The sequence below is a fragment of the Pezoporus flaviventris genome, unplaced genomic scaffold (genome assembly GCF_033815535.1).
Source record: "Pezoporus flaviventris isolate CSIRO_AGI_PZ_B2104156 unplaced genomic scaffold, CSIRO_AGI_Pfla_v1 ptg000023l, whole genome shotgun sequence".
NCBI lineage: Eukaryota > Metazoa > Chordata > Aves > Psittaciformes > Psittacidae > Pezoporus > Pezoporus flaviventris.
This window is the reverse complement of record NW_026892571.1, coordinates 6,968,617-6,989,959: the sequence shown is the minus strand read 5'-3', so window position 1 is coordinate 6,989,959 and position 21,343 is coordinate 6,968,617. Positions and strand designations below refer to the sequence as shown.

General features: G+C 45.9%; 1 protein-coding gene across 1 annotated transcript; it reads right to left on the bottom strand.

Annotated features, from left to right (window-relative positions):
- Positions 1-248: 248 nt before the first annotated feature.
- PURA (purine rich element binding protein A) lies at positions 249-20,936 on the bottom strand. The gene is given in 7 exon segments (XM_061456536.1): positions 249-813; positions 1,295-1,376; positions 3,237-3,292; positions 3,383-3,448; positions 19,749-19,830; positions 19,947-20,053; positions 20,055-20,936. Coding segments are annotated over 7 exon segments (1,308 nt in total). The 5' UTR covers positions 20,922-20,936; the 3' UTR covers positions 249-765.
- Between the last annotated feature and the right edge of the window lie 407 nt (positions 20,937-21,343).

The window sequence follows — 21,343 nt, the reverse complement described above, 5'->3', positions numbered from 1 at the left end:
AGTTGTCTGGAATAGGAAGGGGCAGTCTCATGGCGTGGAGGGGGGTGCAGAACGTTAGCTAGCACTCCTGCCAGACCTCACCGGGAGAGGCACACTCTGCATCTTCCTCAGAACCTTGTTCAACCCACAAGGATGCACTGAGAGAAAAAAAAAAATGCTCTGGGAGATTTTAAAGAACAGCATGAACTAAAAAAGCAGCTGCCGAAATTAATTTCCAGCATTAAAAATCAGCACTGATGAGAGCCATCTTAGATCAAATAATTTATTTAGTAATTCCATGTAAACACTTCAGATTTACTAGCAAATACAATGCTTGCTGTTCTTTTAAATAGATCATTCAAAAAATAAGAATCTATTATTAATGGCAGGTTGACTAGAGATCTCCATACTACTGTACAATAAGGAATTGGTTTTCTAATGGATTTAACATCGTGATTTTTCTTGTTCTGCATCTGCTTTACACAAAGCCCAGAGGACACACGTTTGAACTGCTCCCTGATGATGCCACTGCGGACCGGGGTGTTTTGGGGAAGGTTCGCAGGCAAATCCTCCCATCCTGGCATTGGTATAAGCTGATGTGAGGGTGGGATGGCAGAACTTGTGTGAACACTGTTCACAAACACACGCCTTTTCAGTCAGAAAACAGAAAAATGAACGGTGGAGAACTTCTCTTTGGGATGTATAAAAGCAACGAACTCCATCGTTGGCATTTACTTATCAACACAGCAGTACACATACACGTATCCACAGTCTCGGAAAAGCATCCTATGAGCTGGAGAAAGCAGTGGTTCTGAGGCTTGGTACACCAGTGCACTAAAACCAAAAGAATGATACCTTCTTACATAGTCAAATGAAAAATAAATATCTTTATTGTCTGCCTACTTTATTTCAGTTTTTCAAATAAATTTTAAATAAATCTGTACAAAGTATACTGTTACAGTATATATTTGTAAGTTAACTGAAAGGCCTAAGTGTAACAACACTACAATAAAGCAGTATAGATTGGCACATCTCTAATAAAGATTAACTTTTACACTCCAAAAATACCAGCTCCCATGAAAAACCTTATATAGTTTTGGTATTTTTTATGCAAAACATATTACAGTCCAATTCTGCCCTGCCTTAAAGAAAATAACTCTTAATGTTTTTTGCAGAGAACGTGAACATCTTTATGCTGTTAAAGGGACACCATCAGAGTAAAAGAGAGAGAGAGAGAATGAAAAAAATAAAAAAGGTAAAAACTTTGGTCAAAAACTGGCAGGTTTTAGACTTGGTGCTCGTGTACCCATCTCACCGAGCGCTGGCTGCAGTCGGTGCCGCGGTGGCAGGACCTCTGGAGCCTCCTCGTAACAGGGATGCAAAGTGCTGCAGGAATGCTTCCAGCCAAAGAGCCAAACAAGAAAAGGATATTTTCTTTTACCCCTTGCAATTAAGAAAGCATTAACACACATGCACGGGGGCCAGTTTTGCTTCCCCTCCCCTCCAAAACCCCGAGAATCTACGATTGATCTGAGAGTGTCCCTTTGCTCAAAATAAAGACTTCCGTACTGTATAGACCAGGTATTGAAGCAAACTTGTTCACAGGGTGAAAGAGCCACATTTGCAAATTCAAGTTTTCAAATCCTACCGCAGTTGTTAAGATTCCCGAGCTCTTGGAACCTCCTAAGATCTCATTAAAGAATTCCAAACTGGGATTTGGGGGATAAATACAGATTAAGTTTTCTTTCTTAATCTTTCCAGGGATAGATTAAATCAATGTTTACATGCTGAAAGTTAATCTTACATTAGAATGTAATGCAATATTGGCTGCAACATAAACCTATAAATAAATCAACTACCATAGATTAAACTCTGTTAAATATTTCTAAGTTAATAAAATATTGACAGTATTATAAAATTACAGTATTTACAATAAGAAAAAATCTAGACTAATATATACCTTTAACAGATCTCTTCTCCAATCTGGGATTGCAATGGAATTATGTATATATGAACAATGTATTAGAAAGTTGCATTGCAATTATCTTTTTTTCCATTAGAGCTAGAGAGGGTGATCTATCACTGCCTTGGACAAAAAAAAGAGTAAGTGACTTCTGATGGTGGGGTGTAGCTTTTGGGTACCAAACTGGTAACAGGAGTCCTCCGCAAGACGTCTGAAGATAAGGTAGGACCAGCCTCAATTGCTCAGATTAAAGTTGTGTTACAGAACTGCCAGCAATCAGAACCACCCAGGCTGCAAAAGGGGAGGAAAGGTAGTGTTCAGCTCAAAGTGCACAGCTGGAAGGGCTCCCCTCACTCTGGACTCCATCTAAGGCTGCAGGAACTTCAGCCTGCATCTGAAACCTGCAAACCCCTCAGCTTTGGTGCTCATTAAGAGGAAAATAGACACTGGTGCTCCTTAAAGGGACATAGTTAGGTTGCAGCTAGGCTGAAAGAGCTCTCACCAACCACATATGATACAACCAGAGTAGGCGTTTGAGATCCATTTTGGCTTGCTTTGTTGGGAGGTTGCATTTTGGAAGAAGGCTTTATTTGGGTTTTTTTTTGGCATTTTGTTTACTTGGGAGAAGAAAAATTGGCTGGGACCATGCAGAGAACTCGTTTTCTATTCCTCACCAGCTTCTCTGTTTCTGGAGTATCAGCGCAAGGTTGTTGTGTTTGGGTCGCAAACACTTGCACAAAAATACAGGAGGCTTCAATGCTCCCAAAGGGGATTTGTCTGGGAATAACCAAAACTCTGACAAGATGACCTAAACTGGTTCCTGTCATTGAAGGTGCAGCTGCTTCTGGGGTCTCAGACACCTAGCAATGTCCTTTTAAGGATCAGACCTTGCACTTGCCCTTTCTTCCAGCCTTGGAGAAGAGTTTACGCCAAGTTCAGGAAGGGCAATGTTCAAACTCTCTCCCTCCTCCCCACGTCACACTTTCAAGTAAATCAGAAAAAAATGGGGGGGGAGGGGGGGGAATGATTTTTTCCAACTCCTTTCTCACCCTTCCCTCCCCCAGTCCTGCTCCCTGCAAACCAGCAATGGCATTTCTCAGTGTATATTTTGGGATAACTTATTTCCTCAGCCCCAAGCCTGAAGATGCTTGTGAGAGACCTACCCACAGGCTTCAGAGAGGTGTTTCTACTTTTGTGGGGGTTCTACCCATTCCCGCAGCTGGGAACACCTCTGTCCTTAAAAGCAGGCTTTAAAATGGTAAAAGAAGAATTTGTAAACTCAGGTCTACGTTACCAACAGAAGGCTCTAGGTCCTGCGGGCTCCATTCCCAGAGATGCAGAGCAGGAAAACTAGAAAGAAAACTTGGTACCTTTCAATCACCTGCCAGGTTGTACTGTGGGGGGGGAGCGGGGAACGAGAGAGACAAAATGACAACTGACCTTATAAACAAAGGTATGTTTAGGGCTTCTGGTTTCAGGAATAAACCGATATTTACTGGTAAAAGTCTGCCAAGAAACAAAAACAGAAACACAGGATTACTGGTAAATATTGGTTTATATGGAGAAATTTAAGAGAAAGAAAAGAAGTCATCATGCTCCTGATCTCCACATGCTCCTGGGCAGGAGCCGAGAACTGCCCCACAGCATCCCTGCACTCGGCAGCATCCTTGGCACCCAGACACCTCAAACCAGAAGCCTTGTGTTGAGAGGAAAGTTGTGTTTATTTCCTTTACTCCTCTTAAGCTATGTGATTCTTTCTGGATTCCCCCCCACCCTCCTCCTCCTCCAGGCTGGTCCTATGGGGGTTTGACTCAGGAGATGGAAAGTCTTCTTCTGAAACCACTTGGAAATGAATTTGTACATAATATGGTACCTCATCACCAAGGCTGCCGGTGCCTGAGCCTTGTCCCTCCCTGAGATACCATAAAATATACAAGACTGAGTGTATATTTTAAATAAAGCATTTTCTTGTAAGTGGCATAAACCCATTCATTTTATTTACATGCTTATTTATTTCCAAAAATAGAGTTGGTCCACATTGGACAAGAGAAATCAAGAAGCCATACAGTAGAAGAGTTAAAAGTCCAACATTTAACCAAAGTACAATGAAATTCCAGAACTCTGTGGCTGACTTGAACCACAGAAACATACACATGAGCCACACAGACATTTGTACATAGAGCATTATATTACCAATCATATTTGCAAACAAGAGGTCAAGATGGCTAAAAACCCAGCAGAACCAAAGCAGGGGTCATGGCTGAACAGAAGCGGGTGGTGAACGGCGGTCACTACCACAGGTAACACCGCTCTCCAGAGGTTTTGCTTCACTTTTTGTGGTTTTAATTTAACTGAGAAGAAAGTCCTAATTTTTCTGCCCTGGGGATCACAATTGAGGACACAGTGAAATCCAACCACATGTAGCTCCCTAAATGCACACCGAGCAGCTGGGCAATCTGTGGGCACCATCACCCACAGAGATCTTGTACCCAAGAAGATGCAAGGAGCACCAAAGAGCCCTGGGGCTGGCTGTGCTGGGGCTGAGCTCTGCTCGGGGGACAGAAACTCAGCCTAAAACCGGCTGGATTTGATGCCGAAGCAGGGTAAATCTGCAGGGCAAGAGCCCCATCCCTTCTGCCCAGACAGACCGACCCTGCCTGCTGCTGCCTGGCCTTAAAGATCACCTGGAAAAGAAAAAGTAGGTATTTATACCCTTATGGGGTGCTGTGGGGTGACTGGAAAGGGTCTGGATGGGGTAAGGATTTTCCTCCCTTGCCGTGGGCAAATTTTGGCATTAGTGATTCCAGCCATCTAGTTTTTCTGGAAGACCACAAATAATCCAGCCTGAACAGACCTATGGTGTCTTAGAGGATGTCGCACCAGACACGGGGGAAGTGATTTGTACTCAAACAATTTAACTGTTTTAAATTAAAAATAATAATAATAAAAATGCTCGGAGGCCTGATTAACAGCAGAAGGAATAAAAAAAAAAAGGAAAAGATACATTTTCTCTGCAGTATGGCCTAGTTTATCTATTGCCTCACTGTGATAATATCTCAGTGTCTCCGAAGGATGGAAAAATTGATTTAAATCTGTATGTTCTCCTGCAGAAAATCACAGCAAGTAAAAGTGGGGGAGACAGTTGTAGCACTCCTGGTACTTCCACAAACAACACCTTGTATGGGGTACAACTGCACTAAAAGGGTATAAATGAATTTTCCTTTTTCAAGTCATCTTTGACACTCACAATATTAAGCCTACTCCAATGTGAATGCTAGTATAGAGCTAATTTACAGAATACCAACAATAATTATCTGTACCTAACAGGATTTAAAGGCAAGTATACTCAGTACATTTAGAAAATAAATACTATTACCAAAATGCCGGACCTTTGACAGCAGTTAGAACAGAAGCAGCCGTGCAGTTTGCTACGTGGACGGGCAGCCTTTAGCACAAGTCGCTATTATCATCTGAGCCTGTAACAGACAACTTTATCTTCTGATTTGTCTCCTAGAATGTTTCTAATCTCAGATACGAAATACATTTTAAAAAAGAGATGGGCCTGATCCCGTGCAGTTGGGTACGTACAACGCTCCCCAATGAAACTCAAAGCCCAAATTCCTAAAGAGAGAGCACAAGAGATTTTTGTACTTACATCAAATAGCTATCATGCAAGCATACCACAACATTTTGATATTAAGTACTTCAAAGTCAGCTGGTACAATTTAACTAGAAGTGAGTAATCCCATTAAATAGGTATTTCTAAGGGGAGGGACAAAGGTTGCATCAGTGACAAGCACCAGATTACCAAGGGGAAGGAGCACAGGGGCACCGCGAGGGTCTGATGAACCGTGTCACGGGAGAGTTCATGCGCTGCAGCGTCTCAGACCTCAGCACCTACTGCTCTAACACACAGTTATTTTCTATGGCAGCTTATAAACCTTCACCTCATTTGGTTTTGCTACCCAGAATTCAATATTCTTCTTCCTGAATGAGCAAATCACTTAAAGCCCAGCAATACTGTTGGAGCATTAAAAATTGCCTTTTTCCGCCCCCTGCCCATTGTCTTGCATTTCCCAGAGCCGGCACCTACTGCTGCATGCTCACAGTACCAGACCTCATCATGATCTTCGGAACTTCCAGTCACGGGCAGGCTGAAGTCACTTCTATGGTATAAACCAACTACTCTATTCTTTCGTATAAGTACAGGATGGTTTAGGTTGGAAGGGACCTTAAAGCCCACCTAGTTCCAATCCCTGCCATGGGCAGGGACACCTTCCACTAAAGCAGCTTGCTCCAAGACCTGTCCAACCTGGCCTTGAACACTGCCAGGGATGGGGCAATTTCAATTGCTAATTCTTTTATCTAAACACTAACTCTAACTTGAGGTGGCTGCAGTTAACCTGCTCCTCTTGCAAAATCCAATGACTTATCAAAGCACTTACTCTTTGGTACCATGATCTAATAAAGACAGGGAAGGTGGGAGAAGTGAGTGTATTTTCTATGACTTCTAGACTTTTAAGGAGCCTGAAACCAAGCTAGAGCAGCAAAGGGATGCTCCAGCTCACACCAGTTAGCTGTGGGTCCTTCTAGGTCTCTTGGGAAGAGAGATAACAGGTCTGCACGCACTCACACACATGGACACCAATCCCTCAAGAACAGTGCCAAAATGAGACCTGGAAGATGTTGACCAGTGCTCTTTCCCTGCTCTTTCCCTTTCTGCCCATTGCCAAAACCAAAATCAGGTTTTTCCTGATAAAACCAAAAGAAAACAGAACATATCCTCCACATCAGCTATTGAGGCATGCTCTGGGATTTGGCAGACCTGCAAGTCAAGCTCAGGGTAGGAATTTGAATAGGAGGGTGTCACGTTAAAGGAGGAATCTAGATGCCACGCTACCCATTATTGTGGGCTTGTTTCTCCTCTGCAGTCAACCAGAATTTGAGTCCTGGACCTAGATGAGCTCACCAGAAAAATTCAGTGAAAATCAACCCTTCTCCACCTGGCATCTTTGGTTTTAATGAATCAGTGTTTTCCACAGGAAACTCATTTGCTCAAAGGTTGAAGACCTACTCAAGATGCAGACCTGGAAGCCTTCAATCACCATCTCCAACTAGACCTCTGTCTACCTTTTGCTGCCCAAGTGATCAACATCAGCTGCAAATAGAGAAGGACTCCAAGATATTGCACTTCTCATTACAAGCGTAATTTTTGAGTACCTTCTGGGGAGGACTTGATAAAACCTTTTAAATCAACCAAATAAAGATCAGTTGATTCTCTACCTCCAACTGCTTGTCAACACGTTCAAAGATTCTGTTAGATTACCCAGAAAACAAGACTGATCATAGAATCACAGTATGGTTTGGGTTGGAAGGGACCTTCAAAGACCATGTAGTCCAACTACCTTTCTTTGCAGAAAGCATGTTGATTTCAACCTATCACATACTGAAGAGTTAGAGCACTTCAGTCTCTCCTTCTCAAACCGGAGTGCTGGGTTGCTGATCTGCAATTCCCAGCGCCCCGTTTAATACTTTAATTAAAAAAAATACTAATCTGACATTAGGATGTTAGCTACTTATGGAGAACACCATAGTTTTTCTATGGTAAAGCTAGTTTTTAACAGCCCTATTTTTGCTAGTAATGTTAGCATTTCAGTCTCAAGCTCTTTCACAACTCCTAGGTATATCTCTTGCTTTTCCACTTAAATTCACTACTTTGCTCCAGCTTCTCTGCCTCAAACACTAGAGTTCATAGGGAGGTTCCTTATCTTTACCATGCAAAAGGACAAGGTGATGCATAGGCAGGCTCTCAAACATGCCCTGTGCTCCAGAATGACATGGATAAGTCACTTAAGTAGTATGAAGTAGCGCTGAAAATTAACTGTGCCTTCAGTCCTGCACATTTAAGGTTTTGTCCCCAGCCTTCTCTCTGACACACTTAAGGCAGTGTTTGCTCCCTAAGACCCAGGCTCTTCAAAGCCCCTCTTAAACTGCTTAATGTCCAGCTTACAGGCTGCCTGCCACACAGCATGGCTCTTTCAGTCCACTGCAAGAGATGGACTCCAGTCTTTTGATGGAGTCTTGCTGGACTCCGGAAGTCCCTTCCTTTATAACTGATTTCCCCTTCAGCTCTGAAGCTCTGCTTAACTCAAGCTATCTGTAACCTTTCCAGGTATCTATGGGGCTGCCTTGACAAGTCTAAGGACTCTGTTTTTCTAATCTTTTCCCCTGCAATGTCTTATAGCACAAGACTCATTTTTAGTCCAAGACCTTCCACCCCCGAGGATGCTGAACCTGTAATTGTACTGTGGTCACTGACTGCTACTAAATGACTCAACAGTCATTACATCTCAAACCAGTTTTAGTCCTAAATCAAGGCTAAGTCTATACCAGGTTGGTACAAGAAATGATCCCTCAAGTAAATCAAGATGCTTGTTCACCAAAATGCTAGCCAGCTTCTTCCCGAACAATCTGGCCAGATAGCATAGACATAATTGAATTTACTTGTTCATACAGGTTTATGAAGACACATGAGCCTCATTTTCTCCTCAGCCCCATAACCTTCTTCTTGTCTGGAATAGAAAATTTCCTAATACCTCCATGTCATTAAAATATGAGATTTATATCCAACATAAATTTGGCTGTGTGGTCGTCACTACTCCAGTGTCCTCTCAGATTTTACAGCAACTTGTCAGATCTAGTGTTCTTTCACACCTTTATGACCTAGAGTGCCTATTTGGTATAGTTTGATGGCAGATAATGCAGTATCTTACTGATTTTCATCACCCCCCCCTTCTTGTTTCAATCACGCCAGCTATGCCAAGGTCATTCTACACCATCAAGCAGCCTACAACTACTTTTGTTTCATGTTTCCATACTGGTATACAGATACTTAAAGTGTCTGAACCACAAGCCCTTTTCTTATCCCAATCTGCAGCCCCGCAGCTGGTTGTCCCTTCCACGTACCCAACTCTGCTCTCAACCTTCTTGTACCCTGTGCTGAGAAGCTGCTCCTTGTCCTCCAGGAGAAACAGGCACACAGTTTGTTCCTGCACTCCCGTCTGGTACCTTCGCCTTCAGGAAAAGGTACCACTATGCCCTAAATTCTGTCTTCTTCCAGGCACCCAAATACCCAAGCATCCCAGCTTCAAGGATGAGAGCCCCAAACACTCTGGTATCTTCCAGGATCTACTTGTCCACTCAACAGGTAACTCACCACAAGCGACCTCCCAGTCACTGGGAGCAGAGCCTGTATTTCCCAAAGCCAAATTCTCTGCCATCCTAATCTCTCAGAGCTACTGCCACAGCTTCTGGAGGCATCTCCAAAACAGAGAACAACTTCTCAACCAAGGCTTTAGTACTAAATTATACATTGCCCCTTTAATCCTGCCCAGTTGTGAGTCAAGTTTCCACAAACGAAAGGCAAGGCAGCCAGCGCCGAGGTGAGGAGGGACCACAACCACCTGAAGATGATTTAATGCCATCTCGTCTTTACCAGCTCAGCAACTTTGGCCTCAAGACACTTTCTGGAGCTTGGAGCACCTCCATTTGTTGCACTGCATAGTATTTTATCAGGACATAATCACTCGTAAAGTGTGTCCTCTCTGCACTCCTGTGTGCAGTTCCTAGTGCAATCAAGCCAACATTCTTTGATTCCCACAATCAAGCTAGGATTTTTACTTTATGACCACATGAAGTCCATCTTTAAACTAAAACCAGACTGTTAATAGATTCTTTTCTTTTAATTACTTTAAACCACCAATTAGAGACTTTCACTGGACAAGATAAGTTATATATAGCCATGCAGAAGCCTGCAAGGACTCATTTACCAGGACTTTTATTGACAGTTGCTTCTCAGAAGCCAACTTCTTTTAGTTTAAAGATGGAATGAGCCTCTGAATGTGGCACTGTCAAACGACCCATCCACAAACCAAACTGTCTGCATGTATGAAAGCAGAGATGACATTTACATGAATTTGCAGTGCTCAGTTCAGAATTATTAATGCTAGAAAATAATTTAAAGCCTCTAGTCCCTATTTTGCTCAGAGACCTGCCCGCCTGCCCTTCAGCAGCCCCTGGCAATGCTGATCCTACTGCCATTTATTATTTAAATAACAGTATCTTTAATAAAAGGAAATTTTGACCCCATTTATAACTTGGCACCTGACAAGACACCAGCTCCTTCACCTCTGCTCCTGCTCACACAACATTATTCTTAAATTGCTCGGCCCACACGGCTCCTGATGAGCCAATGCTATGTTGCCAGCTCTCCTCAGCATCACTCGAGTGGGAGGTTTAAACACCGTATCTCACTAAACCCTTTATCCACGCTTCCTAGCCCCAGCATTTCTTGAAGTATCCATAGACCAGCAAGCTTTCACAGTTCACCTACAAGTGAGACAGCTGGACCTGCTTCTGCTACACCAATGCAGAAGAGCTGGCCCTTGGAAACTCACTGGCCATCTCTTGATCCTCAGGTTAGTTCTGAGGACCAGTTGCTGCCATCGTGCTGATGAACACTCCCAAGGAGCTGCTGGTTTAAGCTCCTCTGCCCATGCTAAATACTTGAGCAAACTGCAAGCCCAGGCAAGCTCTAAACCTCAGGAGACCATAGGTAATAAATCCAGCAACTAGCATTGCACTCACAAACTGGTGTGCAACCAGGACAGAGCATGGAGAAATGAAGCATACTGCCTAGTAAGAGAGTACAGCAAGGCCAACCTGGGGGAGAGAAAGACACTCAAACCAAAGCAATGAACCTTCAATTATCAGGGCTGCTGCAAGATGTCCTATCCAGATAGGTCCTGGCCAAGATGTGCAGATGTTGTTCTGCACTCTGGCACATGCCTTTCTACCCAGAGTTAGAAGAACAAAGCCTACTCCAGTCTTTAACCGGGGCTAATACAGCAACTGAAGGGCACTGTGGATGTGATGAGCACCCAAAGACTTGAGCTCAAGTTGCACATCAAGACATTCACCAGCAATGTTAAAAACTGCCACTGCTTGTCTTCTCCACCCCCAACTCCCAGCAATATAAATTACCCATGCATATATCTGATAGAGACATAGCTCCTCCAGACGCTGCATGAAGCCTGCAGCTCCATCTCACCACTTGCTACATCAGCACAGCTGATGACACAGAGGACCAGAAAACATGCCCATGGGGAGCAGCCCTGCAGCACAGACCCCATAGCTCACATGTCCTCACATGCCAGCTCCGAAGCCTGTGGTGCCACTGCTGGCCCTCCCTGGAGCATCGGTCCACTGGAATGATGAGGTGCCCCCAAGAGCCCAGGCTTGTCTCCCAGACCTTCCTGCAAGCATGACAGTGCCATTTCACAGTCCAGACTGCTGGCATGTGTCAGTGAGACACGATCTCCTGCAACAACAGCCCACCCATGGGGCTGCCGCACAGTCTCTGCACCATGTCCAGTATAAAATCCAAACTCACTGGGGTCAACATGGTCACAGGGATTCAGATGCCATTTGCAAGCCACCTTTATGAGCAGCTCTCTATAGAAATCAACATGCTGACCAGGATGACAGCTCAGCATCTAGAGGTTCTCCTTAAAAGCAGTCTAATCTCTCCAGACATGCACTTTGGCTTCCTGGCAGCACACAGCAGACCAGATCCTCCAAGGTCTCACAAGGCAAGAGGGACATACCCTTCCATGCTGCAGATGTAACTCCACACCTCTCACCTCTCCAATCTACAACAGAAAGAAAGAAGCTTTTCTTTGCTTCCTGCATATTTCAAGATAGTGTTTCAAGAAAAAACTCTTCTGTACCACAGCCAGGAAGGCTCAGCTCAAACTCCCACTGCCAGTGTTGCAGCCAGTCCTCTTTTCACTTCAGTCTCCTTTGTGAAAGAGATTCCTAAGGAAAGGTTAAGGTGCATATTTTTGCAAAGCTAATGAGAACACGGACAGCAACCCAGCTGATGACCAGCAAAGTCAAGGAATTATCTGAGTTAAGACCAAGTTACCTACTGGGGAGATCCAGAAGATGCCCATTCAAAGCAAGCGCTCTCCCAGCTGATGGATGATCCAGAAAGGAGCAGAAATATGCCACATGTCATGAACCTAAGCCTCAAGACAAGGAGGTGCAAAACCTGTCAGCCACCTACACAGGCAGTCTCCTGTTTTATCCAGGGCTACATCTACATGAGCAACCAGCACAGCCAGAGCCAAGTTCAACAGCAAAGGAGTCACACTCTGGACCCGACAGTCATGTTATCTGTGTTTTGGAGATTGTACTTTCCCATTGATCGGTCTGACCTAATGCCAGCGGTTGGTAGAGCTTGTCTTTAGGCTTAGTTAAACCACAAACAAATCAGGCCGTGTGCTCTGAGACAGCTCCACAGTAAAGCCAAGGTACATCACACAGAGACAGGACAGTACTCAGCAACTATAGCTCACGCCCAACCCGAGCTGCAAAGCCACTGGAGACACCACCTCAGCCTCAGAGATGCATGGTGCAGGGTCATGGGCACCCAAAATGAGACAATATCCAAACGTAGGCAAACCCTACCGCCAGCCTGACCTTCCCCTTGGCTGGACATGGTGTCTTCCAGAGCAAAAGGCTCAGGACCACATCCCCTCTTCAGGCGAAGGAGCGCCGGCAGTACTGATCCGCAAAGGGACAGTGATGCGCTGTTTGGGGACATCCAGACATTTGCTGTGCCTTGTTTTAATCAGTCAACGCTCAAAAGACAGCAGGGCCACAAGCCCTGTATCTTTACCTTTTCTCACTTAATCTCCAGCTGACACTCTTCCATGAAAACATGCCTCATTCCTCACCGTGTAACTTCAACATTTCTCCTTCTGTGATATTTTCCCTCAAACACTCCCTACACAACTGTTTACTACCTTTACAGTAACATGCTCTGACTCTCCCAACACACACGTCTGCTTGTCTGGCTTCAGCCATGTACAGACACCATATTGCAGAGATGGGACCAGCAGAAATGGGACCAGGAGAGCTGCCCCAGCAGAGGAGCTCAGCCCCACGGCCCATGGGATCAGCTGCATGACCCCCCTTGGCTTCCTATGGCAAAAGTGCTGCAAGAGCTGCTGTCATCTGGCTCTGACGGGCCTCTCCACACCAACTACCACCCACCCCAAACACCAGTCGAGATGCTGAAGCACCCGAACAGCAGCCAAGGCACCCCTCGGCTGCCCACCCTCCTGTCCTGCTCTGACAGCCTCTTCCTACGCTTCAGACAGACAACACCTCCTCTGCTGTGACTGCTGGGAGCTTCTACCCCAGGACAAACATTTTTTAGCAGGCTCGGTCGCCCCTGACTCTGCTGGCTCAGGAGATGACTTTGTTAGTGGGACAGCACCAAACCCATTCATCCTTTCCCCTCCAAGGTACTCCTCCAGCAGCAGCTTTTATGCCATCCAAATTGCAATACAATATCCAATGTACCACTGAAAAGTAACTCTGTGAACCCCTAAAAGTGGATGATTTGGTGTTTACTTCTCTCTGCTATCTTCAGTCCTGCATGGCCAAGCAATGCATAGCCCACTAAAGCCTCACAGCCCACAGGGGGGATGCACTGCAGACCCCTGGGTAGGCTGACTTTCCCCCAGACTCTACTGCTGCTAAAACACGGTCCTACTGGGGACCAAAATGCATTGAAAAGATAAGAAGTTAAAAAGAAAGACAGGAGGCTAAGAGAAACTCCCAAAGAAGACCCAAGATCACCTGGCATGAGCGATATGGGAACAGGGATGCAGCACAGCTGATGGGAGCAGAGCAGGCAGCTCGACTCTGGCAGAGGAACTCCAGCTGCCACACGAGAGGAGCACCCTTCCCGTGCCATCAGACCATCACCATCACAAGAGATCCCACTTAGACAAAAAGTGCCATGAACTTCAGGTCCAAAGATTAGGCTCTGGTTAAAACAGGCTTTTTAAAAAGGTTATCATTTTGAAAGTCCATTTGGATTAACCTTAACTAGCTTAACTATATATATTATTAACTATATATGTATCTCCTCGCCACGTTTGCAACCCACACACCGCATTCTGTGGTGCCAGCGAGCTGCATCACGTGCAAGTGAGCAGAGTAAAAGGTACCACAGGCTTGGAAAAAAGCTCTGGGATGAAATTATCCTTCATTGTTGCAAGTGGCAACGGCAGAAGGAATCAAGAATAAAAATGGAACTCTCTTGTTTACCTTGTCGGCTTTGTCAAAACATTTTGACAACGCTTTGCATGCACCCGCTTCTCTGTTCTGCTACCAGAAATTCAGATCCTTTCACCTAGCTTCATATGTTACAGAAGAAAGCAGAGGAGAGTCAAACTTTTAGGGAGAGAAGTGCATGTGCAAAAACTACAAAGCCCAGCACGAGATCTTAAAACTACGCCAGACTCCTCTTCGAGAGAGTCCAAACACCCACATGGACAGTGACCCTTCAGTTACACAAACTGAGCTGTAACAAAGAGCAGGCAGCCAGCGAAGAAGGATAGTAAGAAAATAAAAGGGAAGTTTGGGTAAGCCTGACAAAAAGCAAAGGGAAGAGGGGTGAAGAGAAAAAAAAGAAAAAAAAAGGTGCAAATCAGTATTTTAAATTTGTGACTAAAAATAAACCCATTCTTGACAGAGTCGATTTAGCAGAGAAACTGCAGTGCTTTAGGAAGAGCCCTGCCTCCCAGCAAGCAATCCCAGCCAGCAAGAAGCAGAAGGTTTCTGAATGAGCAAACTGCACACTCAGGGAAGAGTTTGCCCTCGCTGCCTTTCCAACACACCTATGAGAGACTGGCTTCCTATCCGCTGGACCAGCAAAACCCAGGAAACTGGTTGGTCCTAGTTACACTTTGAGTTTTTGTGTTTCACAAGAGCCCCCTCCAAATGTAAACCTGTTTTAGCATTCTTGTACATTAATGTCATGATTCTCCAGTTGTAGCTCCCACAACTTCTGCCACAGACAAGTCAATCAGATTTGGTATATGCCCTGGAAGGGGAAATGGGAGGTCTGGGTTTAAAGCAAACAAAAAAGAATCGTGCCAGTGCTCTGCAAGGTGTTGGATCCAACCTCGGTGGATCTGCTGAAGTCTTCAACTCAAAACACTTGGTGATGTAAATTAAGGTAAAAAACCAAAACAGTTTAACCTATTGAACTTAGAGAAAAGAAGAAAGCGGCAGACCTTTTAGGAAGAGAGATACCGTGTACAGGTGCAAAAACGTGATGTGCTGTAGTTCACCACCTTAGGAGTAATCAGAGTTTTGCTTGGTTTGGGTTTGGTTTTCTTAAGCACTTCCCAAAGGGTGGCTCGAGAGTTTATGCGCACCAAGGTGGAAGCATGAAGTGAAGACATGCCAAAAACGTCAGGTTTTCTTAACCCCTTCTTGAAACAGTGCACCGTGGTTCTGGTAAAAACGCATAGCTACCAAATCTCCACTGACCGCGGGCCACTTGCCTACACATCAATTTGCAGCCTCAAAGCTGACGTTTTTTGCCTTCTCCTTCCACCCACCTCCCCAATTTTTTGTTCCTTGGGAGACATACAGCGCCACTGCATTAGAACGTACAAGAAATGAAAACAGTGAGTACGACTGATATAGATCCATTGACTTTTTATTACAAATGTAGTTGATCACTTGGCTTCAAAAAAGTTTAAATCAACCCCTGTTTTCTGTACGCCAGTACAAAGTAAAATCTATTTTACAAATTAAATACCTAAAAATTTGACAAAAATATTAAAGTTTGATGGAAAAAACAGTTATAAAAATCTTAAATCCCCCTTTAAGAAGGTAAGAGATAACATCCCCTCCCAACCCCCACAGTCCTGTTATACAATATTAATAATCATTTTTCTTTTTAGAATAGGTAGGTATGTTATATCTTGCTGTTAGCATACAAGTCACTCTAATAGCTTTATCTGTATATACTCCAGTTAGTGCATGAATGTCATCTGATTGAATATAATCAACTATCTTTAACTGATCCCTAATTTACATTTCATAGCTTGCATAGTTTGAAGGGACAAAGGTTATACTACAGCTAATCATAAAAAAAGGTGGTTACAGTGCTATTTGTAAAGGCAACAAAGTAATTGCTCCCCCCCAAACAAAAAGATACCAGTCGGCTCTGGGCAGGGGCTCAAGTCACCGGCCGCTCTCTCCCTGCTGCATGGGACCACCTCTGCCTTGCACCCTGCCCACAAGGGCAGCCCCTCTGACCTCACCGCGGTCCCGTGGCAGGTTGCGAACCGCATTCCCACCAAGCACATTTCAACCCCTGCGAGGGATACGCAAGAAAGTGACACTGTCAAGTATTCAGTCTTTTTTTTTTCTTTTTCCCATTTTCCTGTTTTTATCAATTAGAATTTTCCAAAGAAGCTCTCCTCTGCATTAGGGATACACCGTGCTGGAAGCCCAGCATCCTGCCTGTTACCCCACTGCTGAGCTGCTGCCCATGGGCATGGGACCCCCAGCCCCAGCACCAGGATGGGTCCCAAGAGGGAGCATGATGAAGAAGCAGGAACCAACAGCAGCTCATTTTGGTTCTTTATTATTTCACTTCTCAGAGACAGAGCAATTTTCCTCTTTTTTTTTTTTTTTATTTTTTTTAACAACAACCAAAAAAATACTTTAAATTCGGAGCACATTTCTCCATTAGCACAAAACCACTTACAGGGTGGTTGTATTTCAACTGTAAATTACTTGACAGTGTCCTTTTAACTTAAAAAAATAAAATAAAATAAAGTCAGTATTGCAATGAATTTCAAGTTTTCTTGCACGTAGTCATTATAAAGTAGTTTTTGTCATGCTCTTGGACCTATTCTACAAGACATTTAAAAGCATATCAGCAAGGAAAATATAAGGCATACTTCTCAGGAATTAGGTATCTTGGCACATTTGAGCATACTGTCTTATTTTAAAACAACACATATGGTCAAATATACCTTTCTTCTTCTAACATTAAACAGGGTTTTCTGTACTTTGTTTTAAATACTGATATATCAGAGCCTTGGTAAAGTACCGAGCACCTCTGGGAAAAACAAAAATAAGCAAAAAAAAAAAAGAATATCAAACCAAAAAGAAAACCAGGAGCGAAATCCCACGAACCTTTACAGTCATTTTGTCTTTCAATTAGCATCATTCATCAAGTCCTAGAACATACATAATGTGCATTGAAAGAAGTAACAAAAAAAAACCCTATGAAACACGCAGAGGAAACCCAAAACGAGACAAAAACTGACCACAAGTTCTCAGACACTGTTCACAGAACTGCCAGGGGGCTGTACTGGTGGGACTGGTTGGACTGGAACCACGCGGCCCCTGCGCTGCTCGAGTCAGCCGGATCCCAGGCAGGATCCAGGCGGCGCGGGTCAGAAGACCCCTCGTTGGCCATGGAAAGCTACAGGAGGACACTCGCTGCGCTCTCATCGCCTCCCGCTACTCATTGCTGGGCACACACCGTGGCGGCGTGGAACTACGAGCACCGGCCCGTGTCCGTCGGCAGCGCGACAACTTTAGGGAGGGCGGTGAACAGCAGGACCGAGACAATCAATCAGTCAAGTAGCAAAACCAAAGCAATTCATGTCCTAACTACGTCTAGCAGCATGGAGAATGCAGTCCTGCACACATCACAGTTGAAGTACAATAACCGATGGAACTGCCCATCCAGAGCCTCCGATTCAAAAGCAGGTTATCAGACAAATGTTTACATGTAATTGAGAACCATGTCAAATGTCACATTACGCACTCCAAAAGCTTATTTTACTACTGGGAGAGAGGAAAGTGCACATTAAAGCAATATTAAACATTTCCAGTGATTGTTTAAAAGAAACAGAAACACCTCGCTACCGGCAGCTTATAGTTAACTTTCTGTGAACACCAACAGCAAAACTTCTGTCAAGGGAAATAACGCAGGGTACAATGGAGACAGCTTGTTTGGACACTTACAGTACATCTCAAAAGGAAAAAGAGAAAGGGAATTATAAATTCAAATGGGAATAAAAAGACATCAGGAAATAAAATTCCTTATAACAAACTTCTTTCTTTTTGTTTTTCTCCCCACCCTTCCAACACTCCATCCTTGACCACCAGTTAAGCAGCGCAGCCGCAAGGTCTACCAGCTTCCAAAACCATTAAAACGACTGCATCCCAAAAAAACTTTTGAGTGGACCAAGATCCTAGTTTCTCTGAAACGCTGTCTACTGCATTCCATCCAAGAAAAGGAAAGAAAAGGAAAAAGAAAGAAAGAAAAAAAAAGTTTTGTTTTCACTGTTTAAGGCATCTTTTTATAACGTTTTTCTCTTCACTCATAACGATGATAGTCATGCAGCACTTTAATGATAAAAATATATTACTATTTTACTATACAGCAGCAAGTTAGTCAATTAAAAGCACACCGACTTTTTTAAAAGGAAAAAAAGAAACAAAACCAACAAAAAAGAACAACCTGTAGAAGTCTATTATTATTATCATCATCATTATTATTACAAACAATTTCAATTTGGAGAACACACCTGGACAGCTCAGTGTTCTGACCAATCTACCCTTCCCTACCCTAGGCTTCGAGCAGAGCCCGCAAGCGCGCACGGAGCTGCTGGGACGGGGAGGGGAGGGCATAGTCAAGGCTCGCCAGGTATGTAGCCAGTAATAACTAGCACCAGAGCTACATGGAAATCCGTTACAGACACACACCGGCTTGGCTCCCACTTTTAAAACCCCGTGGCTCAGTGGGGTTACTCTGCGATGGCACCGCTCTGATTTCTACCAGCCTGCAGAAGTTAACGGCACTGGCAGGGGGGTCCCAGCGTGGGTTCGGACCTTGCACCACGTTAGGAGATAAGAGACAGTGCTCGTGCCAGTGGCGACACAGAAAGACTTGCTACCTGCTGCCCAAAGACAGGTCGACTGGAAACCGCTGCACATCAGGTTAAGTACTTTTAAGTACACAGAATAAAAAAAATATATATTATGAACAATACAAGTACATCTCATATACACAGCAATGACAATAGGCCTACTCAGCTGTAAACCAAACAGGTGCAGAAAAAAATTAGTACGGGAGGAAATCCTTTCCTTTTTTTTCTCTCTCTCTCTTTTTTGCCTTTTTTTTCTTTTCTTTTTTTTTTTTTTTTTTTTTTACTATTTGAATAACTTTGGTTCAAACGTAAAAATCACAAGTTAGCAAATTTCATTTAAATGCCTTTTTTAATAATTTTTCTTCATGTTCACAGAAGTTTCACTGACCATTTTTATATGTTTAAGGTCCAGATGCAATGCATATTGTATAAAAGAGAGCACTTATTGTTTACCTTGCATGAATTAAACCTACGTACCTTTTAACTCTACAAACTTCTGCATAACATTTAGACAAAGCTCAGACACACAGCATGCCTAGCCCTCATATATATATACACATCTCTAATCACAGGTATATAGGGTGTCAAATATACTATAGTAACCTCCATTAAGGTTCGAAATTTGGTAACAAAATGAGAAGAAAAAACTAAAAATATTATTTTACGTGTTCTAAAATATCTCTTTTTTTTTTGTGCTAAAGTCAAATGTTAGCTCAACATGAAAAGGACTTTTTTTTTATATAATTCAGCAATATTATAATCTTGACCATTTTTGCAAACACTTTTAATAATAATAGCTTAAACGTGTACAAAAGTTCTCGGTTAATTAGGGAAATAAACACTCAGTTCTTTATATTTTTAATCAAGTAGGAAACACAGTTCATATATAATGTTATTACTTTTTTTTTTGACTCTTTTTTTTTTTGTGTGTTTTGTTTTGTAATTTTTTTTGTTTTTGTTTTGTTTTAGCAGCTGCTTACTGTTTGATACGGTGGGTAAAGTGGAGGAACATCCAGCGATGGGTGGCGGGTCGGAGGCGCTGCTGCCGGGCGGCGGGCGGGGGGCGCCGGGCGGGCGGCGCTGCCGGGGGGGGCTCCGGGCCGAGGGGAGGGCTTCTCGCCACCGCCCCCCCCCCGCCCTCCCGCCGCCCCCCGCCCGCCCTCCCGCCGGCGGCGGGGCCAGTCCTCGTCCCGGGGGGCGGGCGGTCAGTCCTCCTCGGGCTCCTCGGCCTGCAGCAGGGCGCCGGGCGGCCCGGCAGCGGCGGCGGCGGCCTCGGCCTCGGGGGGCGGCTCGGCCCCGGCGCCCGCGGGGGGGGCGGCGGCGGCGGCGGCTCGCTTGTCCCGCTGCTTCTCCTGGATCTTCTTCATCTCGTCCGAGTACTTGCAGAAGGTGTGGCCGAACTTGGCCCAGACCTTGTAGGGGACGGTGATGGAGTTGCGGTAGGTGGGCTTCACCTCGCTCACCCGCATGAAGACACCGTACTTGTTGGAACCCACGTCGAAGAAGAAGCGCTTGTTGTCCACAGTCAAGGAGGTGCCCTCGGGCAGCTCGGCCGGCTCCTCCTCCACCCCGTAGTCGTCGATGAGCTTGGCCAGGGCGTCGCGGAACTCGATGAGGCCCTGGGCCGGCAGGGCGATGGTCTGGCCCTGCGTGGAGCCCAGCCCCGGGCCGCGGTTGACGGTCTGGCGGACGCGGAGGAAGCGCCCGCGCTGGTTCTCCTTCAGATCCATGTAGTACTTGCGGTTCTCCCGCACCAGGAACTCGCTCTTGAGCGCCCGCCGGGGCTCGTCGGCCGCCTGCGCCAGCTCGGGTGGCTGGCTGGGCCCCAGCTGGGCGTAGTGCTCGATGAAGTCGCCCAGGTAGTCGCGGAACTCGACGGCCACCGACATGGAGAGGGTCAGGCGGCTCTTGTTGCCGCCCGCCCCCACCTCAGCGATCTTGAGGAAGCGGCCCTTGGCGTTCTGCTTCACGTCCAGGTAGAAGCGCTTGTTCTGGATGTCCACCCGCTTGGAGGCCAGCTCCTGCGTCTCATGCTGCAGGCCGCCGCCCGGGCCCCCGCCGCCGCCGCCGCCGCCCGAGCCCGGCCCCCCGGCGCCCGCCGCGCCCCCGCCGCCGCCGCCGCCCTGCTCGCTGCCGCTGTCTCTGTCCGCCATGATGCCGCCGCCCGCCGCCGCCGCCGCCGCTCGGCCTCGGCCGCCGCCGCTTCTCTCCCGGCGCCCCCCCCGCGCCGCCGCCCGCGCCGCCGCCTCCGCCGCCGCCTCCTCCTCCTCCTCCTCCTCGGCCGCCCCCGGCCGCCGCCCGCCGCCGCCGCCGCTCCGCCCGCCGCCGCCGCCGCTGCTGCAACAGCCCCCGCGGCCACCAGCCGGCCGCTCTCGCGAGATCTGCGGGAGCGAGGAGAGGGCGCGGGAAGGCGGCAGAGAGCGGCCCCCGCCGCCGGCCGCCCCGCCGAGCCGGGCAGCAGCGCCGCGCTCCGCCACCGCCACTGCCACCGCCACTGCCACCGCCGCTGCCACCGCCGCTATCACCGGAACCCGTGCCAGCGGCGCCTCGCCGCCCCTCCCGCCTCCCGAGCTCC